The following is a 22,100-nucleotide window of genomic DNA, read 5'->3' on the forward strand; positions in this document are numbered from 1 at the left end:
AATCCCCCTTTTGTAGCTCTTGTGTCACTGGCCAGGTGCTCTTTGCCACAGCCGCCTTATTGCTGCTGGTTCCCAAGAGCAGAAATAGTTGAGTTCATAAGCGGCCATTCACCTGCCTGTCCTTGAGTGGGCAGAGTGCTGCCCTGCTGCTTGTCACAGGCCGAGGCATTCTGGGTAGCTGCTCTGTTTGTTATCTCTTCTGGCCCTGTGCCCCCAGCTGGTCCCCAGGCATCGCAGCTGCTGCTCACTGCAAGTCCAGCAGGGCACAGCCGTCAGCACCGTGCAGCCCTCTCTGACATCCTGGCTGAGGCAGAGCTTTGTAGTTTTGCTCTGCATGCTCCCCCACTCTTTGAGGGTTTGAAAAAGGGATGGAAGATGCTTATTCCAATGCAGAGGGCACCTCAGCTTAAACCACTGATGCTGAGCTCTGGTGCAAGAGGCATGCTCACTGCTAGGGCTGCGACCCCAGAGCAGGAGCTGTGCTCCTCACCCCCCCAGCTGTCCTTGCCCAGTGCATTGCTGGGTGATTCCCAGCTCTGCAAAACAGGATAGAGCCTAGGTGGCGCACTGTGACCGGGCTGGGTTGTGCTGCACTGCCTACCCTGTCATGGGGTGGCCAGAGCTCTCCTCACTCCTAGTCTCCAGTGGGGTGCTCTGTGCTGTGCTGGCCTCTGCTCAAGCCCAGGGTGTGACAGGTCCGGTCTGAAGAGCAAAGAGCAGCTGCGAGGGGGAAACTCAGCAGCCTCTGCACTGTGCCCCTTCTCCTCCTTGCTAAGACTGTTTTTGACTCCATGAGTACGGCAGATCTCTCTGTGCCTCAGTGGGGCCTCGTGAGGGGGAAGCAGACCTGCTGCAGTGGAGTGAATCCATGCTGAAAGCAGCAGGTTGCCGTGTGTTCCCCAGGGAATAAACCGGCATTTCCCTGGAGACAAAACGTGGCCTTCCTGATGGGAAAAGCAAATGGCTTCTCTTTCCTTCTGAGAACAGCATTAGCACACAGGCAGCTGAAACCACGCTTGTCCCCTTGTCCCCTAAGCACTGAAGACCTACTGATCTGACAGGCATGGGCAGCATGTCCATGCTGTGCTTCTCCCCGGGCGTCACTCAGCCCCCGGTCAGTTCTGAGCACTGCAGCAGCATTCTTCCTTCACCTCTACTCTGGATTATCTAACACTCCCTGTTTTTGGAGTATCATCCCATCAATCTCTTATAAAATGTGCTCCTGCTTGTTGCAGATACTTGGCAAATAGGTCAAAAAGGCACACTCTGGCAATGACCAACCCTACAGCTGAAATCCCTCCAGACTTGCAGAGGCAGCTAGGACAGCAGTCCTTCCGACCCCGGGCTTGGGCTCCACACCTGGTACCCGATCAGCACCGGTGAGTAATGACACCGGCCCTTCGGGCAGCTTTGCGCCAGGAAACCTGCTCAGATGTCACCTGGAATGGAGCACTGAAGACATCCTGCTTGGCAGGGAGGGGTGAGGAGGAGTTAAAAGCATCAGGAGCAGATCCCCAGGGCAGACATGTCTGACCACGCTGGAGTTCTGCACTGACGCAGGCTCCGTGCCTGCAGCTGCAGGCAGTGCTGGGGCAGCAGTCAGCTGGCTTGTCCCCTCTGGTCCTGTTTTTGTGGCAGGAGATGGTTTGCCAGAATGGCTGCCATCACGGAAGGGTTGAGAATAATCTGTTCATTTTAGAGAGCTTTCTCTGTTTTATTGGTAGGTGTCAAGTTAGCAGTAGGTAGTAGATTTTCTCTGGAACATTTTGGAGTCAGATGCAAGGGTAAGACTGCACCAAAAATTATCTATGCCTCACTGTTCTGCACCAGAGTTGTTTGTTTTGACTGCAAAGTCTCTTTGCAAAGCTCCTGGAGAGCCATTTTATTTCCCATCTTTAACCCCTGAGGGGACAGATATGGGGAAAGGAAGCTTAAGTGGGAAGAAAAATTGCAGTGGAAAAGAGGGAACTGCTGCAGATGGTCTAAACACACTCGAAATGTTTGAGTAGGTCATTCCTAATTGCGAGAAGCGTTAATTTGACACAGAGTCCTTGGCACAGAAGCAAACTGTAAACACTAATGCCACAGAGAGAGCTTAAAACCTGCGTTCTGAACCTCTCAGTGCCAAGAGTGCAAACCAGCTGCAAAGTACAGAGTTTGCTGCCTGTTGGTCTCGACTGTTGAGAAAACAGTTGCCTACCAGGCTAGATTTGCATTAAATCTTTCAGCCAGCTCATGCTGGCGAGCTTGACAAAGTGCTTTTTATTGTAGCCAGATACCTGCTGAGCTGAGCACTGATGTAATCAGCAGAGACAGGTGAACTCTGAGCAGACTGAGCCAGTGTCAGTGCCACGCTGGAACTCTAGACAACCAAGATAAGCACCTCTACAACCTGAAGTTACTCCCTTAGAGGTGCTTGGGGGATGGGAAGAGCAGGAGGGGGAGAGATTTCTGGGGTCACAGAAAACCTTAATAGGAAGAGAAGTGCTTGCAAAACAACCAGAACGTGCTGTGTCCTACTTTAAGGATTGCTTCAAATTGTGAAGGTAAGCTGCGTCACTCATGCACTGCAGGAACTGACTTATTTTTTTTTAAGAAATTGTTAAAACATCACAGAATCACATGTCAGTACGTTGATATCACCTCTGCCTCATGGTCCTGAGACTGTTTTGTTCGTTCTGTTCATTCCACCCTTGGTGTTGTAGTGGGCTGTGAGCCTGCCTCACATTTTACCAAAGGAATCATGGAAACTTTGTCTGACTATGGCCTAAACAGACTCCCCACAGTCATGTCTGAGACACACACAGCACAGAAACCATTAGCACTCGTGTCATCATATAACTAGACCTTGGCTGTTGAACAGCTGGTGGGTTTTATTTTAGCACTTCACATATTTTAAGCCATCTTCTTTATATAGAGCACCCATTTTGGTCATGATAACTTAGTATCTGAAAGCAGATTGAAGAAAGCAGAAAGCAGCCAGCACTGTTCTGCCCTGGCTATGTGTGTTTGGGAACCTCAGTGTAATTTTTACCTGTAGTTTCTACTTTGCATTGGTACAATAGAAGGTCAAATGGATCAGGATAATGGATGGGATGGTATCAAAAGGGAGTGACATAGCTCTGTCCATGGAAGGAAGTCATGTGAAATCTATAGAAACTGATTTATGTCCTGCTAAGGGACAAGACCTGACCCCAGTGTGCTGGTAGCATTCCAGTACAGTCATGTTCTGATAAGGGGGAGCCTCTCCAGGAGAAATCATTCTTCTTAGAACAGACTTCTATCAATCAGTATGCACAGTAGCACAAAGAGCAGTATGAGCAATAGCTAAGGTTTTGACTAGTCTGCAGTAATGCAGCTGAGGTTCATATCAACATGAAAGTAGCTGGGGTACTGTTGAATTTAGTGCCAGGATGTCACAGGTGCTGAGATTTCATCCAAATGCAGGCAGGAGCTCAGTGCTTAACTCTGACAACAGGGAGCCCCAGCTTTGGCAGAATCCAGCTCCCCAAAAAAGTCCTATTCTGGCTCCCCCTGGTGAAGAAGAAATCTCACTGCAAATGGAAATGCGTGTAATTCTTTGGGCACAGTTGCCTTGATTCTAGCTGTGTCTGCTCTTCAAAGTTGCCTTTGGGTGGATGAGTTGCTGCCCGTCTCTGATCTGATTTGTGGCTGAATCATGCTCAACCTTGAATCACATTTATCTGCCCAGCTACTGAGGATACTCAGTAATCTTGCTTCCTCTTCATGTTATTGATGGCACTTTATTTCTTGATCTAAAACATGATTTATTCTGGGTGAGTGGGCAGGTAGAACTTGGCATGGCTGGTTTAAATTAAGTGTCTCTGTACCGCAGCTTGTTTTTTATCTGGCATCACTAACCCACTTCCCCATGTGTTCAGTTCTATTTACAAGGATTCCAATACTCTGCACCTCCCCACCGAACGCTTCTCCCCGGTTCGGCGTTTCTCTGACGGTGCTGCCAGCATCCAGGCTTTCAAAGCCCACCTGGAGAAGATGGGCAATAACAGTAGCATCAAACAGCTTCAGCAGGTGAGAGGGGTGGAGGACTTAAGGCAGCAAACCCTGCAGAATGCCCTCTAAATGTATGTGCTGCTCAACTGCAATCTGGGAGCTTTCGGGGCTTCCACTCCTCTCTTCCTAGGGAAAAAATGCAGGTGCTGTGCCCACATGTGGGCTGTTCTGCTGGCCTCTATAGTCCCATCAGCACTGCCAAACACGTCTGCTGCTCTCCCACACTTCCTGGGGCAGCAAAGATTTGGTGCTGTTCCAGAATACCTGGGAAAAGGGCAGTTGATACTGCTAGAACTGGGAGTAATATTGCATGCTATCTCCTGTGCAACCAGTGCATGTCTTGTCATGGCTTGAGCTGGATTTGGCATCAGGACAGGACTTTCACCTTGCAATAGAGTGGAAATATGAGATGCTCTTTTCAACTTGAAGTTATCATTATTACAGCTTTGTGCTTGCATTTTTTTAAGGGAATGCAATGCTGCCAGCTTGAGCTTGTGCACAGTTCCTCCTCTGTTATCTAAGGTTTGAGCTAGTCATATTGTTGCACACCCAATTCCATCAAATTAAATGGATTAGGCTTTCTTTACTGGATTTTTCAGATAGTAGAGTGCCTTTTTGCCCCATAAGTGTGAACCAAACGGTCACTTTTAGGGTGTGTTGGACTCGTTACAGGAATGTGAACAGCTTCAGAAGATGTATGGTGGGCACATGGACGAGAGGACACTGGAGAAGACACAGCAGCAACACATGCTGTACCAGCAAGAGCAGCACCATCAGATTCTTCATCAGCAGATCCAGGTATTAGAGCCTGAGGTAGACTTTCTGATGTCTTTGCTGTGTTTTCTGAATGTCTGCAGATAAAATTACAGGTCCACCTGGGATTGAGGAGGTGTAGATTGCTCAGCTTACTTAATGAGGAGTGAGCCTGAAGGACTTCAACAGTGATGTTTGCTGCTGTGATTAGTGAGAGCTGCAGTCAGGGACTAAGTGTTTGGAGAATGTGGATATGTCGCCTTCGCTAATCACCATGTCTTAAATGTATTACTTGACACAGTATTGATCATAAACACTTTTTGTTTTCTGATGCCTGGTTCAGGACTGTATCCGGCCACCTCAGCCATCTCCACCCTTGCAAGCTCAATGTGAAAACCAGCCAGCTCTGCTCACTCACCAGCTTCAGAGGTAAAGAAATGGCTTTAGTAAAGCTCTGGGGGATGGGATTTACTCTGCCTGACCCAAGGATGAGCTAACACACTTAGAATCCAGGGCCAGGCTGGAAGTGTGTAAAATAAGAATGGCTGAGCCAGTTCACAGGTGAACATGCATGGTGCTTTTTGTTGAATCCTCTCTGAAAGAATTCTGGAATTAGAGAAATGCGATTCAAAGGCACAAATCTGCTTTGAACAGATGACAGACAATTTGCCTTTTGACCAGCTTGAAAATGCATTACCTTAATTAAGCCAATTTCTCTTGTGATTTCTGCTCAGAGGTGTTCCTGGACTTCTCACATCTTTTCAGACTTTGTGTTAGGTAACAGTCCTTGTTTTAATCACCCCTGACTTGTAAATGAGGCAGGCTGAATTCTGGGAAGGAAGGAAGGAAGGAAGGTTTTCTCGCAGGCCACAGTGAGTCAGGAAGAAAGCTTGTGATGTTCTCATCCCAGGGTTTTTGTTCTAGCCACCAGGTTATGCTCGTTACCTACATGTTTTAGGCACAGCTCTCAAAATAGAAGGCAAGCTGCAAAGAGCTTGGGATCCCAAACATGGGCTTCATGGTGTTTATCTTACCATAAAAATACGGTGTTTGGCGTCAGCTCTCACAATCAAAAAAGTGTCTTAATGAGGTGCATGTGTGATGAAAAGGTGCTTGTTTCCCTGCGTAGGTTACGGATTCAGCCATCCAGCCCGCCCCCAAATCACCCTAATAACCACCTCTTCAGACAACCAAACAGCAGCCCACCTCCTGTGAGCAGCAGTGTGCTGCAGCCCCACGGTAAGTGCTGACAGTTGCTTGAGCCATCTGTGCTCCTCGGGGCAGTCTGCTCAGCAGAGCCGTGTGCTCCTATCCAGCCTCCAGGAAAACAGTGCGTGGGGGAGCTGGGGGCTTTGGTCTCCCCTGTGCTCAAATCCTCGTGCAGTTTGCTGATGATGTAAAAGATTCTCCATCTGGCAGCAAGGGCTGGTGTTATCGAGAGCTCGCGAGGATCTGCCAGCTGGAATGTGTTGATACGTTTCTTGTCATGAGATCCTTACTTATCACTCCCGGGGGTGGGGAGGAAGGGCTGATATTCTTGGGTTGATACAAATCACTGTGAGCTGTGCTTTGTTTCTCTTTCTATGCAAGAGGCTCTAGCTTGACCCTTGCACCCTGAAGCAGTGTCAGAGTTGCCAGGAGTAGCGCTCTCCTTGCTGTGTGACCTGGGGTTGTGCGTGCTGCTCTCTCCTGAGCCTTGCCCTGGGTTGATGTGGGTGCTGAGAGTCTTTCTTCCTCGTAGGTGCAGCCTCCCAGTCCCAGTTCCAAGGGATGCCGTCCCACAGCACGATCTTCCCACAGTCTGGTAACTGTTCCCCTCCCCCAACCATGGGGCTGACATGTCTGGCCCTGCAGCAGCAGTCCCAGGCCCAGCAGGTCACCATCCAAGTGCAGGAACCCGGCGACATGGTCAGCAACAACCTCCTGCAAGGGGCCTCGGTGGCCGGGCAGGGCATGTCCTCCCACACACGGGGTATGTCCATCAACCCCAGTGCCAACCAGATCCAGATGCAGCACCGCGCCAACCTGATGGCCTCCCTCACCTATGGCCACAGGCAGCTGTCCAAGCAGCTCAGTGCCGACAGCGCCGAGTCGCACAGGTGAGGCCACTGGCACTGCTGCACCACATCCCCCCTGAGCTGGGAATGGGGCTGGGTGTGAGGTGGAACTTCTGGCTGTCAGGTGGAGTTTTGGGGGTTCTTCATCAGCCCCTTGATTTGGGGGTGAAACTGACTCCTGGCAGCAATTCCTGGCCCAGGCTGGGAGCTCTGAGAGTGTGTAAGGCTGTGGGTTTTTGTGCCTTGGGAAGCACCTTGTGCCAGGAGTGGCTGTCCCTGTCTCCTGCCAGGGCAGGTCAGGAAGTGGAAAAGTTAAACAGAAGAGTGCTTTTACATGAAACAGATGCTTTTCCCAGATCATATTTTTTTCTTGGTACAGTCAGGGTTCCTGCTTCCCTTACATTTACTAGCTGCACCACCTTGCACTGCAGCTGCCCTCGTGGGTGACCTGGAGCACAGGATGATGGTCACTCTACCTTTGGAGTAGTTGTTGCCTCCCTGCTCTCATGTGGGTACGGTGGATAAAGCCCTATGTGAGGTGGGAGCACCAAAGACAGCCCTGCACACCTCATTGGCTGGAGCTGCCACAGTGCAGTCACTTGTTCTTTTCTGTTCTTTGCAGTCTGAACGTGTACAGGAATCCCCCCACCAACTACGACCAGGTGCACTTACACCCCCACCTGTTCCCAGAGCAGCCTCGTGTTTCCCCCAGTAACTACAGCCCATCAGGAGGAGTTGGGTTTCCTCCAGCTCAGCAAGCTCTCAAAGTCCCACAGCTTGACCAGTATCCCAGTTTCCCTCAAAATGCACATCAGCAACAACAGCACTACACTGCATCGGCACTACAGCAAGCACTGTTGTCCCCAACACCTCCTGACTACAGCCGACACCAGCAGGTACCGCACATCCTCCAGGGACTTCTTTCTCCCCGTCACTCTCTCACGGGGCACACGGACATGCGGCTGCCCCAGGCAGAATTTGCACAGCTCATCAAACGACGGCAGCAGCAGCAGCAACAGCAGCAGCAGCAGCAAGAGTTTCAAGAGTTGTTCAGGCACATGAGTCAAGGGGATGCTGGAAGCATGGGCACCAGCATGGGACAGAGCCTGTCGGAGCGTCAGTCGTTGTCTTTGCCTTATCAGAGTGCTGACACCTATCATCCACAGAACAGCCCCCAGCATCTCTTAAAAATCAGGGCGCAAGAATGTATCCAGCAGGTACCTGCATCAGTGCCACCACATGGATACGTACACCAGCCAGCTCTGTTCCACTCGGAGAGCATGGAGGAGGACTGTGCGTGCGAGGGCGCCAGGGACAGCTTTCCAGACAGTAAGAATTCAAATACATTGACCAAAGGTTGCCACGAGACCCCTCTGCTTGTAAATGCAGGAGGGCATGGGGACCCAGAATCTTTGCTAGGAACTGCTAATCACGTTCAGGAGCTGGGGACGCATCAATACAGACATCAGCCCGCTGCTGGATTCAGTAGGAATAAGGTGCCCAGCAGAGGTAAGGCTCAGGGCCACTCGCATGGCTGAAATGCTTTTCCATACTGGCTGCATACTGCTCGTGTTCTGCCAGAGAACACCATCCCTACCTAGTACTGCAATGGTTTCGTGACATATTTTGCATAGCACAGAATTACCTAGATTCTTTCTGGCTTCTGTGGCTATGAATTGCAGGCATAGTCTCTCTAATAAACAGTGTTAAATAAGAACTCTGCTAGATTCCTCTCTTTGGAATGTGACCTACTTCTGTAGGCAGATAATGGCCAGGACCATGATAGTGCTGTCTCTGAAGAGATGCTAGGATCTGTTGACTCGTTTCTTCTTGTTGGGGGTGATCCCCCATCAGGTATAAGTAAGTACCCAGAAAAGGTCTTCTTTCTGGAAGCCCTGTAATGTGGTGTATTCCTTCTCTTAGGGGCAGAACTGTGAGTCCAGGCATTGCTAAGGTTTCCATAAACTTGCAAAATAAGAATGGTGATAGATGCTGCTAAGTCTGCTTTACACTGCTCAGACGCTTTGGGAAGCAGCAGTGAGGCTGGAGCCCTGCTTTAGCTGGAAGGAGTTGATTCTAAAGGCAGGGAGCTGAAGCTTGCCATTAGCATGTGAAGCCCTTTCCTGCTAGTTGGAAACAATTGAGCCCTTACTCCTTGGTGGCTGCATTGACAGTGATGTGCTGTAAGAGAAATTCCTGCCCAAGCTATAATTACAGGCTTTCTCTGTAGGAAAAAACACAATCCTACCCCCTTGCTAAAAGGGTTTTGAAGAGAGACTTTCCAGGCTGAGCTGGGTGGATCAGTATTCACTGCAGGACTGAGCTGTACTGGTCTGAAGCCATCAGCTTGCCCTTGGCACAGGGAACCCTATTGCAGGGGAGCAGTGTCCTGGGCACAGGAGGCACTGTTTTGTTTGGGGACACAGCGTGGGTTTGTTGGGAAAGTACTGGCTGGGAACAGAGAGGTGCTGAGAGCAGTGTGGGCATGCCAAGCTGTGTCCCTCAGAGCAGGGGACAGGGACAAGGCCTGGCTTTTCTGAAGTCTTCCTTGATTTTGTGTTACTGATGTGTTTTCTCTCAGGCTTTAATATCCCTATGGTGTTTGCAGCACAAAAGGGAAGAGTAACCCCAGGTTAAGTGGGATTTGAAAGCTGTGGCAGTGTGTTTTGAACCAAATCTTGAGTTTACATCATAATATCTTAGTCCAAAATGTGCAAAGTGATAAGATTTAAAGAAGTTAGAAGCTAAAGTTCTGCCCCAGTACTGATGGTGCTAAAACAAGTTACACAAGGGAAAAGGACTTTAGACAACAAGACTTTGTAAATGAGTAAAAAGCAAGTAAATGTTTGCAAGTTGCATTGTGTAAGCACTTCTGACAGGGGCTGTTTGGAGGGCTCGTATAGTAAACTGTGCTCTGAGATGCAGCTGCTCAGAGCTTTCCTCCTGGCTTTAATAACCCACTTGGAATCTGGCCTGTGTTACTTCACTTACAAACAGAGCAGACATCTAAGCAGACCTAGGTACATTTCCTACAGTTCAATCCTGTAAAACCTTGCTGCAAACACCCTGAATGCCCTGGTGCTGCTTGCTTGCCTGTAGCACAACCCAAGTGTTACAGGTGCTGAGGGATGGCAGCAGGAGGTGTGCACCCCAGCACTGGCACCTCGAGATGGCTTTCTGCAAGGCTGCCTTTCTCAGACACAGCTTGGGGTTTTCCAGCCATCCCCTCTGTGGGGATGGGACAGCTGAGAGGGCAGATATCTCCTCCTTCTCCCCAGCTTGTGAAATGCATGCTGCTTGAAGGAGGAGCGCAGATTTGCGGGGGCTCAGCAGGATTCATGGCTTCTAAGAGAGTGCATTGACCCTGCTTTAAAAGCCAGTTGAGCATCTGCCACAGAAGGTAACTGCAGATCATGAGAGTTTCAACCAAATCTGTGGTTAGGGGATGACTAAACCACATTCGAGCGGCTCAGCTGCAGGCTTGTTCCAACCTGGGGTCGGGAGCACTGCCCGTGGGAAACCTTTCCCCAGTGCTGGGAAGCCGGGTCCCAGCATCACATGCACTGACAAAAGGCTGCCTGGGATGAAAGGGTCCCTCACTGCCGGAGTGGGGCAGGGGCAAGGGAAGCAGCCTGCACTCTGAGCTCCTTACTGCTGCTGCTCCCCGCTGCTGGCAATTCCTGCCCCGACCATTCCCACAGTTGGAAAGGCCCCAAGCACTGCGTGGGCGGCCCTGCACTGCCAGCACTGCCTTACCTCATGTTTTCCTTCTTGCTTTCCGGGAATGCTGACCATTAACTGAGTTTAACCCCACAGATGTGCAAAAGGAAGGAGGCCGGCTGCGCTCCGGCTGCTGGCTGGGCTCTGGGGGCTCCGAGCTCAATGCCTTGCTGCTGGGATGGATGCTCCAGCAGTGCTGCCTGCGTGCTGGGGAGAAGCGTGGGGTGCTCAGGGTATAACCAGGACTTGTTTGAGTTTTAATAATGTTAGGGACGAGTCTCTGGAAAGCACACATCTTGCCAGCTCCCAGGGCACAGTCCCAGCCAGGAATGTCTCACTGCTGGCACAACCAGGGGTTGATTCCTGCTGACCATTCCCTGCAAACCTGATAACTGCTGTTGGGATCCACCTGCGGCCGTGTCATGTCAGGGCAGCTCCTGAGGGCCCGTGGCCTCATCCCCATGTTTGTGCTCTGCAGGATTGCTCACCGAGAGAGAATTGTTTACGTGCACCACAGCCAGCAATAGGCTTCTCCATAGCTCAGGACTTTATTCAAAACATCATGTACTTAATGACGATAGGTTCTGCTTGATAGGAATGTAGCCTTTACCCTTGCTCAGAAGAGCTTGCAGTGCAGATGGACTTTGCCAGGCAGAATGCTCTTGTACTCCTACAGCCAGATTGGAGGAGGGCAGGGAGAAGTCATCTGATAACAAGTACTATCCTGGCAGCTCTTCCAGCCAGATCTGTTGCATACAATTGCCAAGGGGCCCTTCTAAGAACATCCTGTGTCGGAGGTGGAGGAGACCCTTCTCCTTCTCTTGTGTAATGTGAGCAATGCTTGGGGGAGGGTGCAGGGCTGGAGGGGAGGCAGATGGAGGCTGCTACAGGAGCAGAGAGGTTTGTGGGCCATCCCAGGGAGCCCTGGTGCTGCAGTGCTTGAGCCAGAGCAGCCAGCAATTCCCTTCCCACCTGGCAGGCAGCACAATGCGAGTGACATTGGTGTGTGCTGCAGTGGCACGTGTTGGCCAAGACCTACCATGGTTCCTTGTGCTAATCTGACACTTTTCTGTTTCATTTGATTTCAAGAGTCCGTCGTAGGGAACTGTATGGACAGGAGCTCCCCTGGCCAAGCCATGCAGGTGCCTGACCACAACGGGCTGGGCTACCCAGCACGGCCAGCGTCCAGTGAGCACCCGCGGCCCCGCACCCTGCAGAGACATCACACCATCCAGAACAGTGATGATGCCTACGTAAGTGGGAAGAGTCTTGTGCCCAGCAGCTCCTGGATGTGTGTGGGTTATGGGGGAAGTGACACAAAAGAAAGGCAGCACCCTGCTCTGCAGGGCTTCTAGGGATGAAGTGCTGTTGGGACGCAGCAGTCAGCATGCCCAGTTGCTTAATACTGAAAACATTTTCACAGAGACCAATGTGGAAGTTCTCCTTTGCCCATGTGTTGCCTGATTTGTCCCAGAGCTGGCTGCATATTTCCTTTTGCCCCCAGAGTATTTCTGATGAAACCATTTGCCCCAGGCTTGGCTCTGGCTGCAGAAGTTTTACAGATGCACAGAGCCCAGCTTTCAGCTCTGCAGTGCTCAGTGACCTGACCACACCAAGAGCAAAGAGCAGCTGCTCTGCTTTCTGCATTTCGAATCTCTGAGAACAATCAGACCCAGACTGTGGCATGTTTCTTGTTACAGCTTCTACTGCTGTAGAGGAGGGCTTTTCTCTAATTAGTTACATGTAAGTCTGGAAGGGAGTCGAGTTGTCCCTCCATTCCATGTTGAGGTGACATTGCCTGCACCTGCGCTCTCTGATGTGTACTCTTGTACTCTGAAGCCCTTGCTGAAGGCTGGCAGAAACTCCCTGGGCAGCAGTCAGAGATAGCCAAGGTGCCTGGCTCTGGTCCCACTTTGATTTGTGTCCTGGTGTCTCCGCAGGTGCAGTTAGATAACCTGCCTGGGATGAGTTTAATGGCAGGAAAAGCGCTCAGCTCTGCTCGGATGTCTGATGCCGTCCTCAGCCAGTCGTCGCTCATGGCCAGCCAGCAGCTGCGTGACAGGGAGAGTGAGGGTAAGGAGCTGGCCAGCTGCAGGCGTGGCGTGGGCACTGCTGGGGGTGTGGGACAGGAGCTGTAAGAACCTGCGTTGTTCTGACAGCCTGCATTGCAAAGCCACCTCTGCTGCCAGTGAGCTCTGCAGAGCCGCAGGGATGGAAGGGTTAGCTGTCACCTGTGGGATCAAAGCCCTCTCGGTGCAGTTTGCATGAGCTGAATTTAAGAGAGTCTCTTGGATTTCTCACTTCACTTGAGGCTTGGATGCCACAACCATCTCTGGCTCTGACATATTTTGGGTCCAAACCTGTGACAGCCTGTAGAGCTCTGTGCTTGGGTGCTGCTGCTGGCCAGAGCCTGAGCTTGTGGCAGTGGTGAGCTGGGCTTCTTGCTGGCCTGACCCACATGCAGAAACTGCAGCTCTTTAGTGCTCCTAATGCAAACCCTGGTGTTGTTCTTTGATGTTACAGAATGTGGGGAAAGTTTGGAAGGCCAAGAGCATCCCAACCTAGGTGATGGCAACCAGCATCTAAACACCTCTTGTTACCCATCAACATGTATCACAGATGTCCTACTGAGCTACAAGCACCCAGAGGTGCCCTTTGGGATGGAGCAGGCAGGGGTGTAAGCAGGAGGGAGTGAGTATCTGTGTCCTCTTTTTCTCTCCAGCTGCACATCTGGGCTCTCCTGGATGGCAGCCCTGAAGCTGCGTGACTTTGTGCATCTCCTTCCCCATCCCTTTGCCCCAGCATTGGTGCAGGGCTGGAGAAGAGACTGTCAGCTCTGAGCTCCTCACTGTTGGCTGTCCCCCCTCTGTTTGCTCAGGGCCCTCCTTTGTGCCTTTGCTGTCCTTCCAGAGCCACATTTTGTTGGTGGGGGCTCTGTTCTGGGGTGTACCCTGTGGGTTTGGACTGGGAATGCGGTGAGGGGCTGTGGGAGCAGAATTGCCATTCTCTGGTATCCCCTAACACACCTCTGCTTCTTCTCTCTGTTGCAGGTTTTATGTACAGCTTTGAAATGAAAAGGTCCATTTTAAACCAACAGTATCTAGCAGCATTGCGCCAAATTGCCGTAGTATTTCTGACTAACTGGAATACCATGGCCCCTTTCCTCATAATCAGTTCATCCAGTGTGTTGTTCCTTTGGTTTCTTTAATTTTTTTTTTTTTTTTTTTTTTGCCATATTTGCCTGTAACTCCAGCTATCACTGAAATCACCAGAGAACCCCAATAACCGGAGAACCCCAATCCTACACATCAGCGGAGCCCGAGCACTGAGTCTGGTTTGGAGGGCTGTGAGCATCCAGGGCTGGGGCTGGCAGTGGGAGCAGAGCCCACAGAGCCTGCAGGGCAGGCAGGAGCCTGCATTGCATCCCTGCCCTCCTCTGCTGGCTCCTTAGCCCTGAGCAGGGCAGCAGGGTGCAGTGCCCGTCCCCCCACCTCCCACCTGCGGAGCGCCTGCCCTGCTGCAATGTGCTGTCTCATCTCTGTCTGCTTTTGTTCCTTACTTTATCACCGTGCAAAAAGAATCACTTCTTCCCCTGCCCTCCCCCAGCCCCTTTGTAATTTTTTCATTTCTAATCCTCATGCAATTTTTTTTGTTTTCTTTCAATTTTTTCCTCCTGGCTTAATGTAGGGAAGACAGATTTTTTCCTTCGTTTTCCGAGCTTTTCCTCCTGATCATCTAGGATTTTTTTTTTTTTTTTTTGGTAAATGTTGTTTTATTATTATTGTTATTAATAAAAGGCAAAAGGAATTTCTGTTTGAGAGAAATTTTTAACTAGATTCTGTTCTATATGAATTGTGACATGCACCTTTTGTTCAAAGTATTTTATTTCTTTTAATGACATTGTAATTGTGACTGGTTTTCTCTCTCGTGCCTGTGGCAGAAGTGGTATTCTCCTTTATACAGTTCAAACGTGCATAGATCTCTTCTTTGTTCTTCTTTTTGTTCTTTCCTTGGCTGAAAGAAAGCAAAGCACCCCAGCTTCCAGGCCATGGGGAGCACTTGGTGTCATCATTGCCTTTGGGACGTTGAAGCTACACCTGAAATTCTTCTTTAATGACACTTTTGGAATATTTAAAATATATATATATATAATAATAAAAGAATCAACCCAGCCCTCCTGAATTTGCACAGAAGGAAGTGTGAAACCAGCATGGCAGAGGTTAATTCGCTATCGCTACCAATGCCTCCCCCCCCCACACACATCCCCACCCCTTGGTCCCCAGGAAAATGAGGCTCAATGGATTCACAGGCTGGAAAGCTGGAGAGGAGGAAAAGCCCACAGCTGGCAATCACAGCTCCTGGGCAGGCAAACAGCACCATGCAGGAGCTGGGGGGGCCAGGAGACACTGAAAGCCTTTTGCTCTCTACCTTTGGTTTGTTTTCCTTTTGTTTACATGACACTGTATTCCTGGGAGAGTTGGCCACCCTACAGTAAGCACCCACCACAGCAGGGACTCGCTTATAACCGTGCCATTTCGCAGTATCACACTTGTTTTTTTTTTTTTTTGTTTTGTTTTGTTTTGTTTTTAATCATTGCTTTGTATTGTAGTAATCAATACGCGCAGTATATGTTGAATGTATATTAATATACTTTGCTATTATTTCTGTTTTTTGGAAATGTCAGAAGTATTTTTTTCTTCCTCATTTATGTTGGACTAAAAAAAAAAAGAAAAGAAAAAAAAAACAAAGAAGTTTCAGTCAATCTTCAGTCCATTTTTTGTTGCTTTTTTTTTTTTTTTTTTTTTTTTGTGGGTCACTTGCAACTAGTCAATTAGTTGGACAGTGGGATCATGACAAATAAAACCATGATGATGATCTTCCCTCGCTCTCTGTTTGCCTTGTTGCTCAACGCCGGGGGCGGATGGGCCGCAGGGCCGACCAGGAGTGCAGCACATGTGCTGTCCCCATAGGGAAGGGCAGCGCTGGCCATCAGACCCCCTCCTTGGGTGCACCCTGCCAAAGCCTGGCTTCCCTACGAGCTCCAATGGAGAAGACCTGGAGCTGCAGCCAGGGGAGGAGAGCTGGGAGGGCAGAGCTGCTCCTGGAGGTGGGCTGAGGGGTGAAGGTGTGGATGTGGGCACAGCAGGTGGGCTCAGGGCTGCTCTGTGAGCAGCTGCCCCATGGCATTAACCAACCCAGCACTAACCAGTGCATCCACTAGCCAGCCAAGTATTAACCAGCCATCCACCAACTGGTGCATCCACTAGCCTTCCCATCCACCAACCAAACCAGACATGAACCAGTGTGTCCACTAACCTTCCCATCCACTAACCAGTGCATCTGTTAACCAGCCCATCTCCTAGCCAGACCTGTCAGTAACCAGCCCACCCACTAACCTTCCAATCCACTAACCAGTGCTGTTAACCAACCCATCCACTAACCAGTGCATCTATTAACCAACCCATCCGCTCACCAGCCCACCCGTTGTTCCTGTGGGCTCTGCAGCATTACCTAGTTGCCATGCCCATGTCTGTTGCCCCCCACTCAGCCTCCTTTAGGCTCAGCCCTGGTGCTGGGGAGACATTGCTCACGTAGGGTCGAGGCCGGGATGTGGACCCGTGCTGCAGATGCTCGCTGTGAGTTCGGGGCTGAGCCCGTGCCCGTTGTGACAGCAGTGGGCACGCAGCAGCCGCGGGGCGCAGCTCCAGCCCTCCGCGCTGGGGGCCCGGCGGGACGCGGGCGGGGTGGGAGCAGCGGTGGGGGGTGGGGGGGGGGGTGTTGGGGGATGGTCTCCGTCCCGGCGAAGGATGCGGTGGGGACCCACGACGGCGGCGGGAGGAGAACGAGGTATCGGGGTCCGGGCGGCCAAATCCCTGCGGGTATAAACCCGGCGCCCGGGCTCCGTGCCAACCCCCGGGGGCTGCGAGGGGCCTCGACGAGGCTCGGAATCTGGGTCACCCGCAGCGTAAACATCTCCTTGGCCAACGCCGCATCCCCGGGGAGCTCCTGTTTGCTCGAGGCTCTGCCAAACCGGCGCTCCTTGGCGCGCTCTCCCGGGCCGTGCGCGCGATCCTTGAACTCTACGCGCCACATCGCCCGCGCCGGGGAGTGATTTCTTGGGCTGCAGCGCTGGCTTATCTCCTGCGGGAACTGCCCCTCCTGCATAAATAGCGGCGGTGGGGAAGCTGCGGGCTCACACGGGACGAGCTGTGCGGAGCGGTGGCAGGACAGCGCCGGTAAGGACCGCGCCGTGCGCCGGGACCTCCCGCGGCACCGGGCTCTGAGCCGGCTCGGGGCTCCGGTCGCACACAGGGCTTCCCCGAGCCCAATTTCTCGCTCTGCCCTCAGGTTCAGCCCGAAGATGAGAGGCGTGCTGGTGACCCTCGCTGTGCTCTTCCTGACGGGTACGTCCGAACGGGGCGGTGGGGATGGGCTGAGCCCCGTGGAGCCCGCAGCTCCCCGGCGGTGGGGCTCTGACCCGCAGCTCCTGGGCACGGCGGTGGGGTGGGATCTTCCCATCTGCCGTCCCCATCACGCCGTCTGTCCCTGCAGGCACCCAGGCCCGCTCCTTCTGGCAGCACGATGACCCCCAGACACCCCTGGACCGCATTCGGGATATGGTGGACGTCTACCTGGAAACGGTGAAAGCCAGCGGCAAGGATGCCATCGCCCAGTTCGAGTCCTCTGCTGTGGGCAAACAGCTTGAGTAAGTGGGGGGATGCGTGGTGGTGTCCCCGTGTCCCCATGTCCCCGTGTCCCCATGTCCCCGTGTCCCCATGTCCCCATGTCCCCATGTCCCTGTATCCCACTATCCCAATATCCCTATGTCCCCATGTTTCCATGTCCCTGTGTTCCTGTGTCTCCATGTCCCAGTGTCCACATGTCCCCATTTCCCTGTCACCTCATGTCCCCACCTCTCCATGTTTCCATATCCCCATGTCCCCATGTTCTCATGTCCCCACGTCTGACCCCGTGCCGCTCTCCCCAGCCTGAAGCTGGCTGAAAACCTGGACACGCTGGGGGCTGCGGCTGCCAAGCTGCGTGAGGACATGGCTCCCTACTACAAGGAGGTGCGTGAGATGTGGCTGAAGGACACCGAGGCTCTGCGTGCCGAGCTGACCAAGGACCTGGAGGAGGTGAAGGAGAAGATCCGGCCCTTCCTGGACCAGTTCTCCACCAAGTGGACGGAGGACCTGGAGCAGTACCGCCAGCGCCTGGCACCCGTGGCTCAGGAGCTGAAGGAGCTCACCAAGCAGAAGGTGGAGCTGATGCAGGCCAAGCTGACCCCGGTGGCCGAGGAGGCGCGGGATCGTCTGCGAGGGCACGTGGAGGAGCTGCGCAAGAACCTGGCACCATACAGCGATGAGCTGAGGCAGAAGCTGAGCCAGAAGCTGGAGGAGATCCGCGAGAAGGGCATCCCCCAGGCTGCCGAGTACCAGGCCAAGGTGGTGGAGCATCTCAGCAATCTGCGTGAGAAGATGACGCCTCTGGTGCAGGAATTCAGGGAGCGCCTCACCCCCTATGCTGAGAACCTCAAGAACCGCTTGATCAGCCTCCTGGATGAACTCCAGAAGACCGTGGCCTGAGCTGCCGGCCCAGGGACTGACCCCAGGCCATGCCGGCCCCCGGGAGTCCTCGGGGACCCCTCCTTACCCTCCTCTCCCCCCTGTCCCGGAGACCGTCTCAGCTTTGCCATTCTTTTGTCAAATAAACGTGACTTAAGTTATTGGAGCTCACTCAGTCTTTGCAGTGGATGCTGGGGAAGGGGAGCTAGAAGTGGGGATGGGTCCTTGGGGCAGGGAGCAATAGGGTGAGGGTTGGGGGGCTGCAGGGTGGGGAGCTGGGTTAGGGTTGAGTTAGGGTTAGGGTTAAGGTTTAGGGTTAGCTGTTCCCGCTGCCACCACTGATCCCCTCATTGCCAGTCCCAGCTCCGCTCAGGATGTGATCACAGTGATGCCGGGCTGGGAGCTCCCCCTGAGCCACCAGCTCTGTGCTGAGCATTTCAAGAACACCAGCCAGGCTGGGGGCCAGCTGGGTGTCAGCTGAACACCAGGCTCACAGTGGGGGCACACATCTCATCACCACTCCACACACACGTCCATGGTGCAGCACTGCACTCAGCACCCCCAGCCCACTTCTCATCTCCTCCTCCCCCCCCCCCCCGCCCACTGCAGTGACACAGCCATCTCACTCCAGCTCCACTTTATTTCAAGAACCACAACAAAAGGAAAATGGTGCTGTGTGTGGGATGGGGGACAGGACCCGCACCCAGTCAGCCCCCACCAGCCCACAGCCGGGCTACGCGGTTGGCGTCAGCTTCCAGAGTTCAGCCAGCTGCTCCTTCAGCCGTGCCAGCTGCTGCTTCACCAGGTTGGCATTGTCTGACAGCCACCTCCTGCAAAGGGACCACGTCAGAGAGGGGTCTGGCAATGCTCAGCTCCTCTCCCCCTGCCCCGTGCCATCCCCATCACCAGGGGCACACTGGGGATCGGTGGGGTACGGGGTGCTGGTGGGGCACGTGGTGGCACCTGGCTTGCTGAGCTGCCTCTGACTCATGCACTGTGGTGAAGGCCGTCTTGACTGCCTCAGTGGCTTGCTTGACGTACTCCTGCACCTTCTTCACCACCACGTCCGTCTTATCGGGAGCATCAGCTCCTGCAAGCACAAAGAGCGTGGGCATGGTGCACCACAAACCCCATTGTCCCCTCACTTCCCATCACCCTTACGTGCTCCCACCGCCAGGATGGCCGTGCAGATGAGCAGGAGCAGGATGGAGACCTTCATGGCTGGGGAGAGAGCAGAGCAGTGGTGTGGGGTCAGGTGTGGCACCCGGCTCCATCCCCTGGTCCTTGGTGTCGGTCCCGGTCCTGGGAGCCCCACACTCACCTGGCCACGCTGTGCTTTGGCTTTGCTCAGTGGGGGCTGCCCCAAGTTCTGACTTTATATCCTCTCCAACGGCCGCTTGTGCAAAGGTCAGTGGTGGTGCGGCCGCAGGGAGGGGGCCCAGCCTCGGAGCCCTTTCCCCATTGCCAGGTTTGCTCTGGATGGGCTCCTCTTCTCCCTCAGCAGGGGTTGAGAAATCCCCAGGGGCCAAGGCTGGGGGCTGTGCATGTGTGTGCACACACGTGTGTGGGGTGAGGGTGGCTGTGGGGACAGGCGTGGGGCCGGCATGGGCACACACAGCACAAGGGTGACATCCAGTGGCATCCACTGCAAGCATGGGATGCTGCAGGGATGGCTCTGCTTGGGGTGGGGGCTGCAAAAGCAGGGGGATGGGTGGCAGTGCCCCGGCTGTGTCCTCAACCCCAAACACCCAGAGATGGGGCCACGGCCGTGGCTCCCTGCACCTCGCCATCACCAAGCAGCCACACACTGTGCCTCAGCGTGGCACGTCCTCTCCTGCCTCCATTCCCATTCTGTCCCCTCCCTGCCCCAATAGGGTCTCAGCCCCTTGTGCCCCCCCCCTGCAGGCCATACCCACGCACCCTGGCAGTGCTGATCCCTGGCACCCCGCCGGGCGCCGCGGTGATCTCAGCTCTTCGCACACGTCAGGCGCTTCCACGTCGCGACCTTGCTAAAGTCCAAGCTGCGGTGCAGGCCTGCGTGGAAGCCGGCGTGGCTGCTCGGATGCATAAATAGCAGCAGGTGCTGCCGGCACAGCACGTCCCACAACTCGCAGCAGCACAAGGAGCCCTGCTGGCAGCACTCAGGATGTCGCTGAAAGAGGCTGCCCTCCTCTTGGTGCTCCTGGCTGTGGCAGGTGAGGCGGCGTGGGGTCCCGTCCTGTAGAGGGATGGTGGGGCTGAGCACGTGGCTGTGCCTCGGGGTGGGATGGAGACAGCTCTGACCCCTTGCCTGTGTGCCTGCAGGGACACAGGCCGACGTCAGCCCCGACCAGGTGGCCACTGTACTCTGGAAGTACTTCACCGAGCTGGGCAGCAATGCCAAGGAGACCGTGGACCAACTGCAGCAAGCTGAGATCACCAAGCAGCTCAAGTGAGCGGAGGGACCACCGAGGCACTGGGGCTGTGGGTGGGGGTGGGTGCAGGGTGCAGAGTGCAGGGAGATGGGTGCTGAATGTTGGATGCAGGGCACCCGGCGCTGGGCTCTGGGCACTGGGTGTTGGACACAGAGCACTGATCGCCCACCTTCCACAGCACCCTGCTGCAGAGCAACCTGCAGAGCATGAACTCCTATGCTGAGGAGCTGCAGCGGCGCCTGGTGCCCTTTGCCACGGAGCTGCAGGCACAGCTGGCGCAGGACTCACAGCGGCTGAAGGAGCAGATCCAGCACGAGCTGGCCGAGCTGCAGGCCAAGCTGGCTCCCTACGCCGACGAGGTGCACCAGCAGATCGGCACCAACATCCGTGAGCTGCAGGCCAAGCTGAGCCCCTACGCCGACGAGCTGCGCTCGCAGGTGGACCGCAGCACTGGGGAGCTGCGGCGGGCGCTGGAGCCCTTTGCCACCGAGCTGCGGGAGCGGCTGCAGGACAACGCCGACAGCATCCAGGCCTCTCTGGGTCCCTACGCCGAGCGGCTGCAGCAGCAGATCGACAGCAGCGTGGAGGGGCTGAAGGGGCAGCTGACACCGCTGGCCGACGAGCTGAAGGAGCAGGTGGCACAGAGCGTGGAGGGGCTGCGCAAGGGGCTCAGCCCTTACGCCCAGGAGGTGCAGGACGGCCTCAACCGGCAGCTGGAGAGCCTCACGATGCAGATGGAGAGGGCGGCAGAGGAGCTGCGCTCCCGCCTGGCTGCCAGCTCGGAGGAGATGCGTACCCAGCTCAGCCCGCTGGCCCAGGAGCTGCAGCAGGTGCTGAGTGGAGATGCTGAGGCCGTGCGGCAGCGGCTGGCCCCGCTGGCACAGCAGCTAGATGAACGCCTGGCACAGGCAGTGGAGGCGTTCCGGAAGCAAGCAGCACCCATCAGCGAGTCCTTCCGGCAGCAGCTGGTGCAACGGCTGGAGGAGATGAAGCAGAAGCTGGACTCGGGCACTGCTGGTGTGGAGGATCACCTGGACCTTTTGGAGAAGGAGGTGCGGGAGAAGGTGGCCACCTTCCTCAGCACCACAGAGCAGGCAGAGAGCTGAGCCCTCGCCGGCACTCAGAGCACTCACAGCTTCTCGCTGTGGCAGAAATAAACTGGCACTTTGTGATGCACCCTGTGGCCTGTGTTTGTCCTTCTGCAGCCGTCCTGGCCTCCAAGTGACCTCCAAATTTGAGTCTCAGGGAGCCTGAACTGAAGCCTGGGATGTCACCACATCATAGTCTGGGTGGTACATGGGCTTGCTTGGAGCTCTGGAGGTGAAGGCATAAACCTGAGCACCCCACTCCCCAGGCTGGGCCTTAGCAAAACCCCAACCCTTTCAGGCACTCTGCAGCTCTACACTGCCCTGCTTCAGCCCCTTGTCCCCAGCAGGACCCCGGCCCCCAGCCCCAGAGTCCACTGAGGATGGGTGTCACACGATGGGGCACTGCGCATTGGCAGAGTACCCCCAGAGGTGACCCCACATGCAGTGGTGTTTGCATAGAGCAGGGAA

General features: G+C 54.1%; 4 protein-coding genes across 10 annotated transcripts in view; 3 read left to right on the forward strand and 1 right to left on the reverse strand.

The window, feature by feature from the left end:
* SIK3 (SIK family kinase 3) overlaps positions 1–15,334 on the forward strand; it is a 72,344-nt gene extending 57,010 nt beyond the window's left edge. For 3 of the 7 annotated variants that reach the window (XM_090123472.1, XM_031599885.2, XM_090123474.1), the window contains 11 exons: positions 1,236–1,379; positions 3,903–4,053; positions 4,708–4,833; positions 5,132–5,217; positions 5,918–6,027; positions 6,530–6,887; positions 7,468–8,354; positions 11,655–11,818; positions 12,506–12,638; positions 13,089–13,256; positions 13,616–15,327. In XM_090123472.1, the coding sequence (XP_089979598.1) occupies positions 1,236–1,379; positions 3,903–4,053; positions 4,708–4,833; positions 5,132–5,217; positions 5,918–6,027; positions 6,530–6,887; positions 7,468–8,354; positions 11,655–11,818; positions 12,506–12,638; positions 13,089–13,246 (2,317 nt within the window). In that variant the 3' untranslated portion in view covers positions 13,247–13,256; positions 13,616–15,327. Of the gene's footprint in view, positions 1–1,235; positions 1,380–3,902; positions 4,054–4,707; positions 4,834–5,131; positions 5,218–5,917; positions 6,028–6,529; positions 6,888–7,467; positions 8,355–11,654; positions 11,819–12,505; positions 12,639–13,088; positions 13,257–13,615 lie in introns of all 7 variants that reach the window. The other 4 variants (XM_031599889.2, XM_031599884.2, XM_031599890.2 and 1 more) reach the window with 4 other exon arrangements.
* Positions 15,335–16,687: 1,353 nt separating this feature from the next.
* APOA1 (apolipoprotein A1) lies at positions 16,688–18,291 on the forward strand. Its single transcript, XM_031599640.2, has 4 exons — positions 16,688–16,801; positions 16,914–16,969; positions 17,118–17,271; positions 17,554–18,291. Exons 2-4 carry the CDS (start codon positions 16,927–16,929, stop codon positions 18,149–18,151), a joined length of 795 nt encoding a protein of 264 aa, XP_031455500.1. The 5' UTR covers positions 16,688–16,801; positions 16,914–16,926; the 3' UTR covers positions 18,152–18,291.
* Positions 18,292–18,752: 461 nt separating this feature from the next.
* APOC3 (apolipoprotein C3) lies at positions 18,753–19,549 on the reverse strand. Its single transcript, XM_031599880.2, has 4 exons — positions 19,452–19,549; positions 19,292–19,351; positions 19,094–19,220; positions 18,753–18,960 (listed from the first exon to the last, which is right to left on the reverse strand). Exons 2-4 carry the CDS (start codon positions 19,347–19,349, stop codon positions 18,864–18,866), a joined length of 282 nt encoding a protein of 93 aa, XP_031455740.2. The 5' UTR covers positions 19,350–19,351; positions 19,452–19,549; the 3' UTR covers positions 18,753–18,863.
* A 617-nt stretch (positions 19,550–20,166) lies between these two features.
* Positions 20,167–21,720, forward strand: APOA4 (apolipoprotein A4). The gene is made up of 3 exons (XM_031599879.2): positions 20,167–20,325; positions 20,435–20,561; positions 20,723–21,720. The coding sequence occupies exons 1-3, from the start codon at positions 20,277–20,279 to the stop codon at positions 21,648–21,650; spliced, it is 1,104 nt and encodes a 367-aa protein (XP_031455739.2). The 5' UTR covers positions 20,167–20,276; the 3' UTR covers positions 21,651–21,720.
* Positions 21,721–22,100: the final 380 nt, after the last annotated feature.

This window comes from Phasianus colchicus, chromosome 23 (assembly GCF_987193195.1).
Source record: "Phasianus colchicus chromosome 23, bPhaCol1.hap1.1, whole genome shotgun sequence".
Lineage (NCBI taxonomy): Eukaryota > Metazoa > Chordata > Aves > Galliformes > Phasianidae > Phasianus > Phasianus colchicus.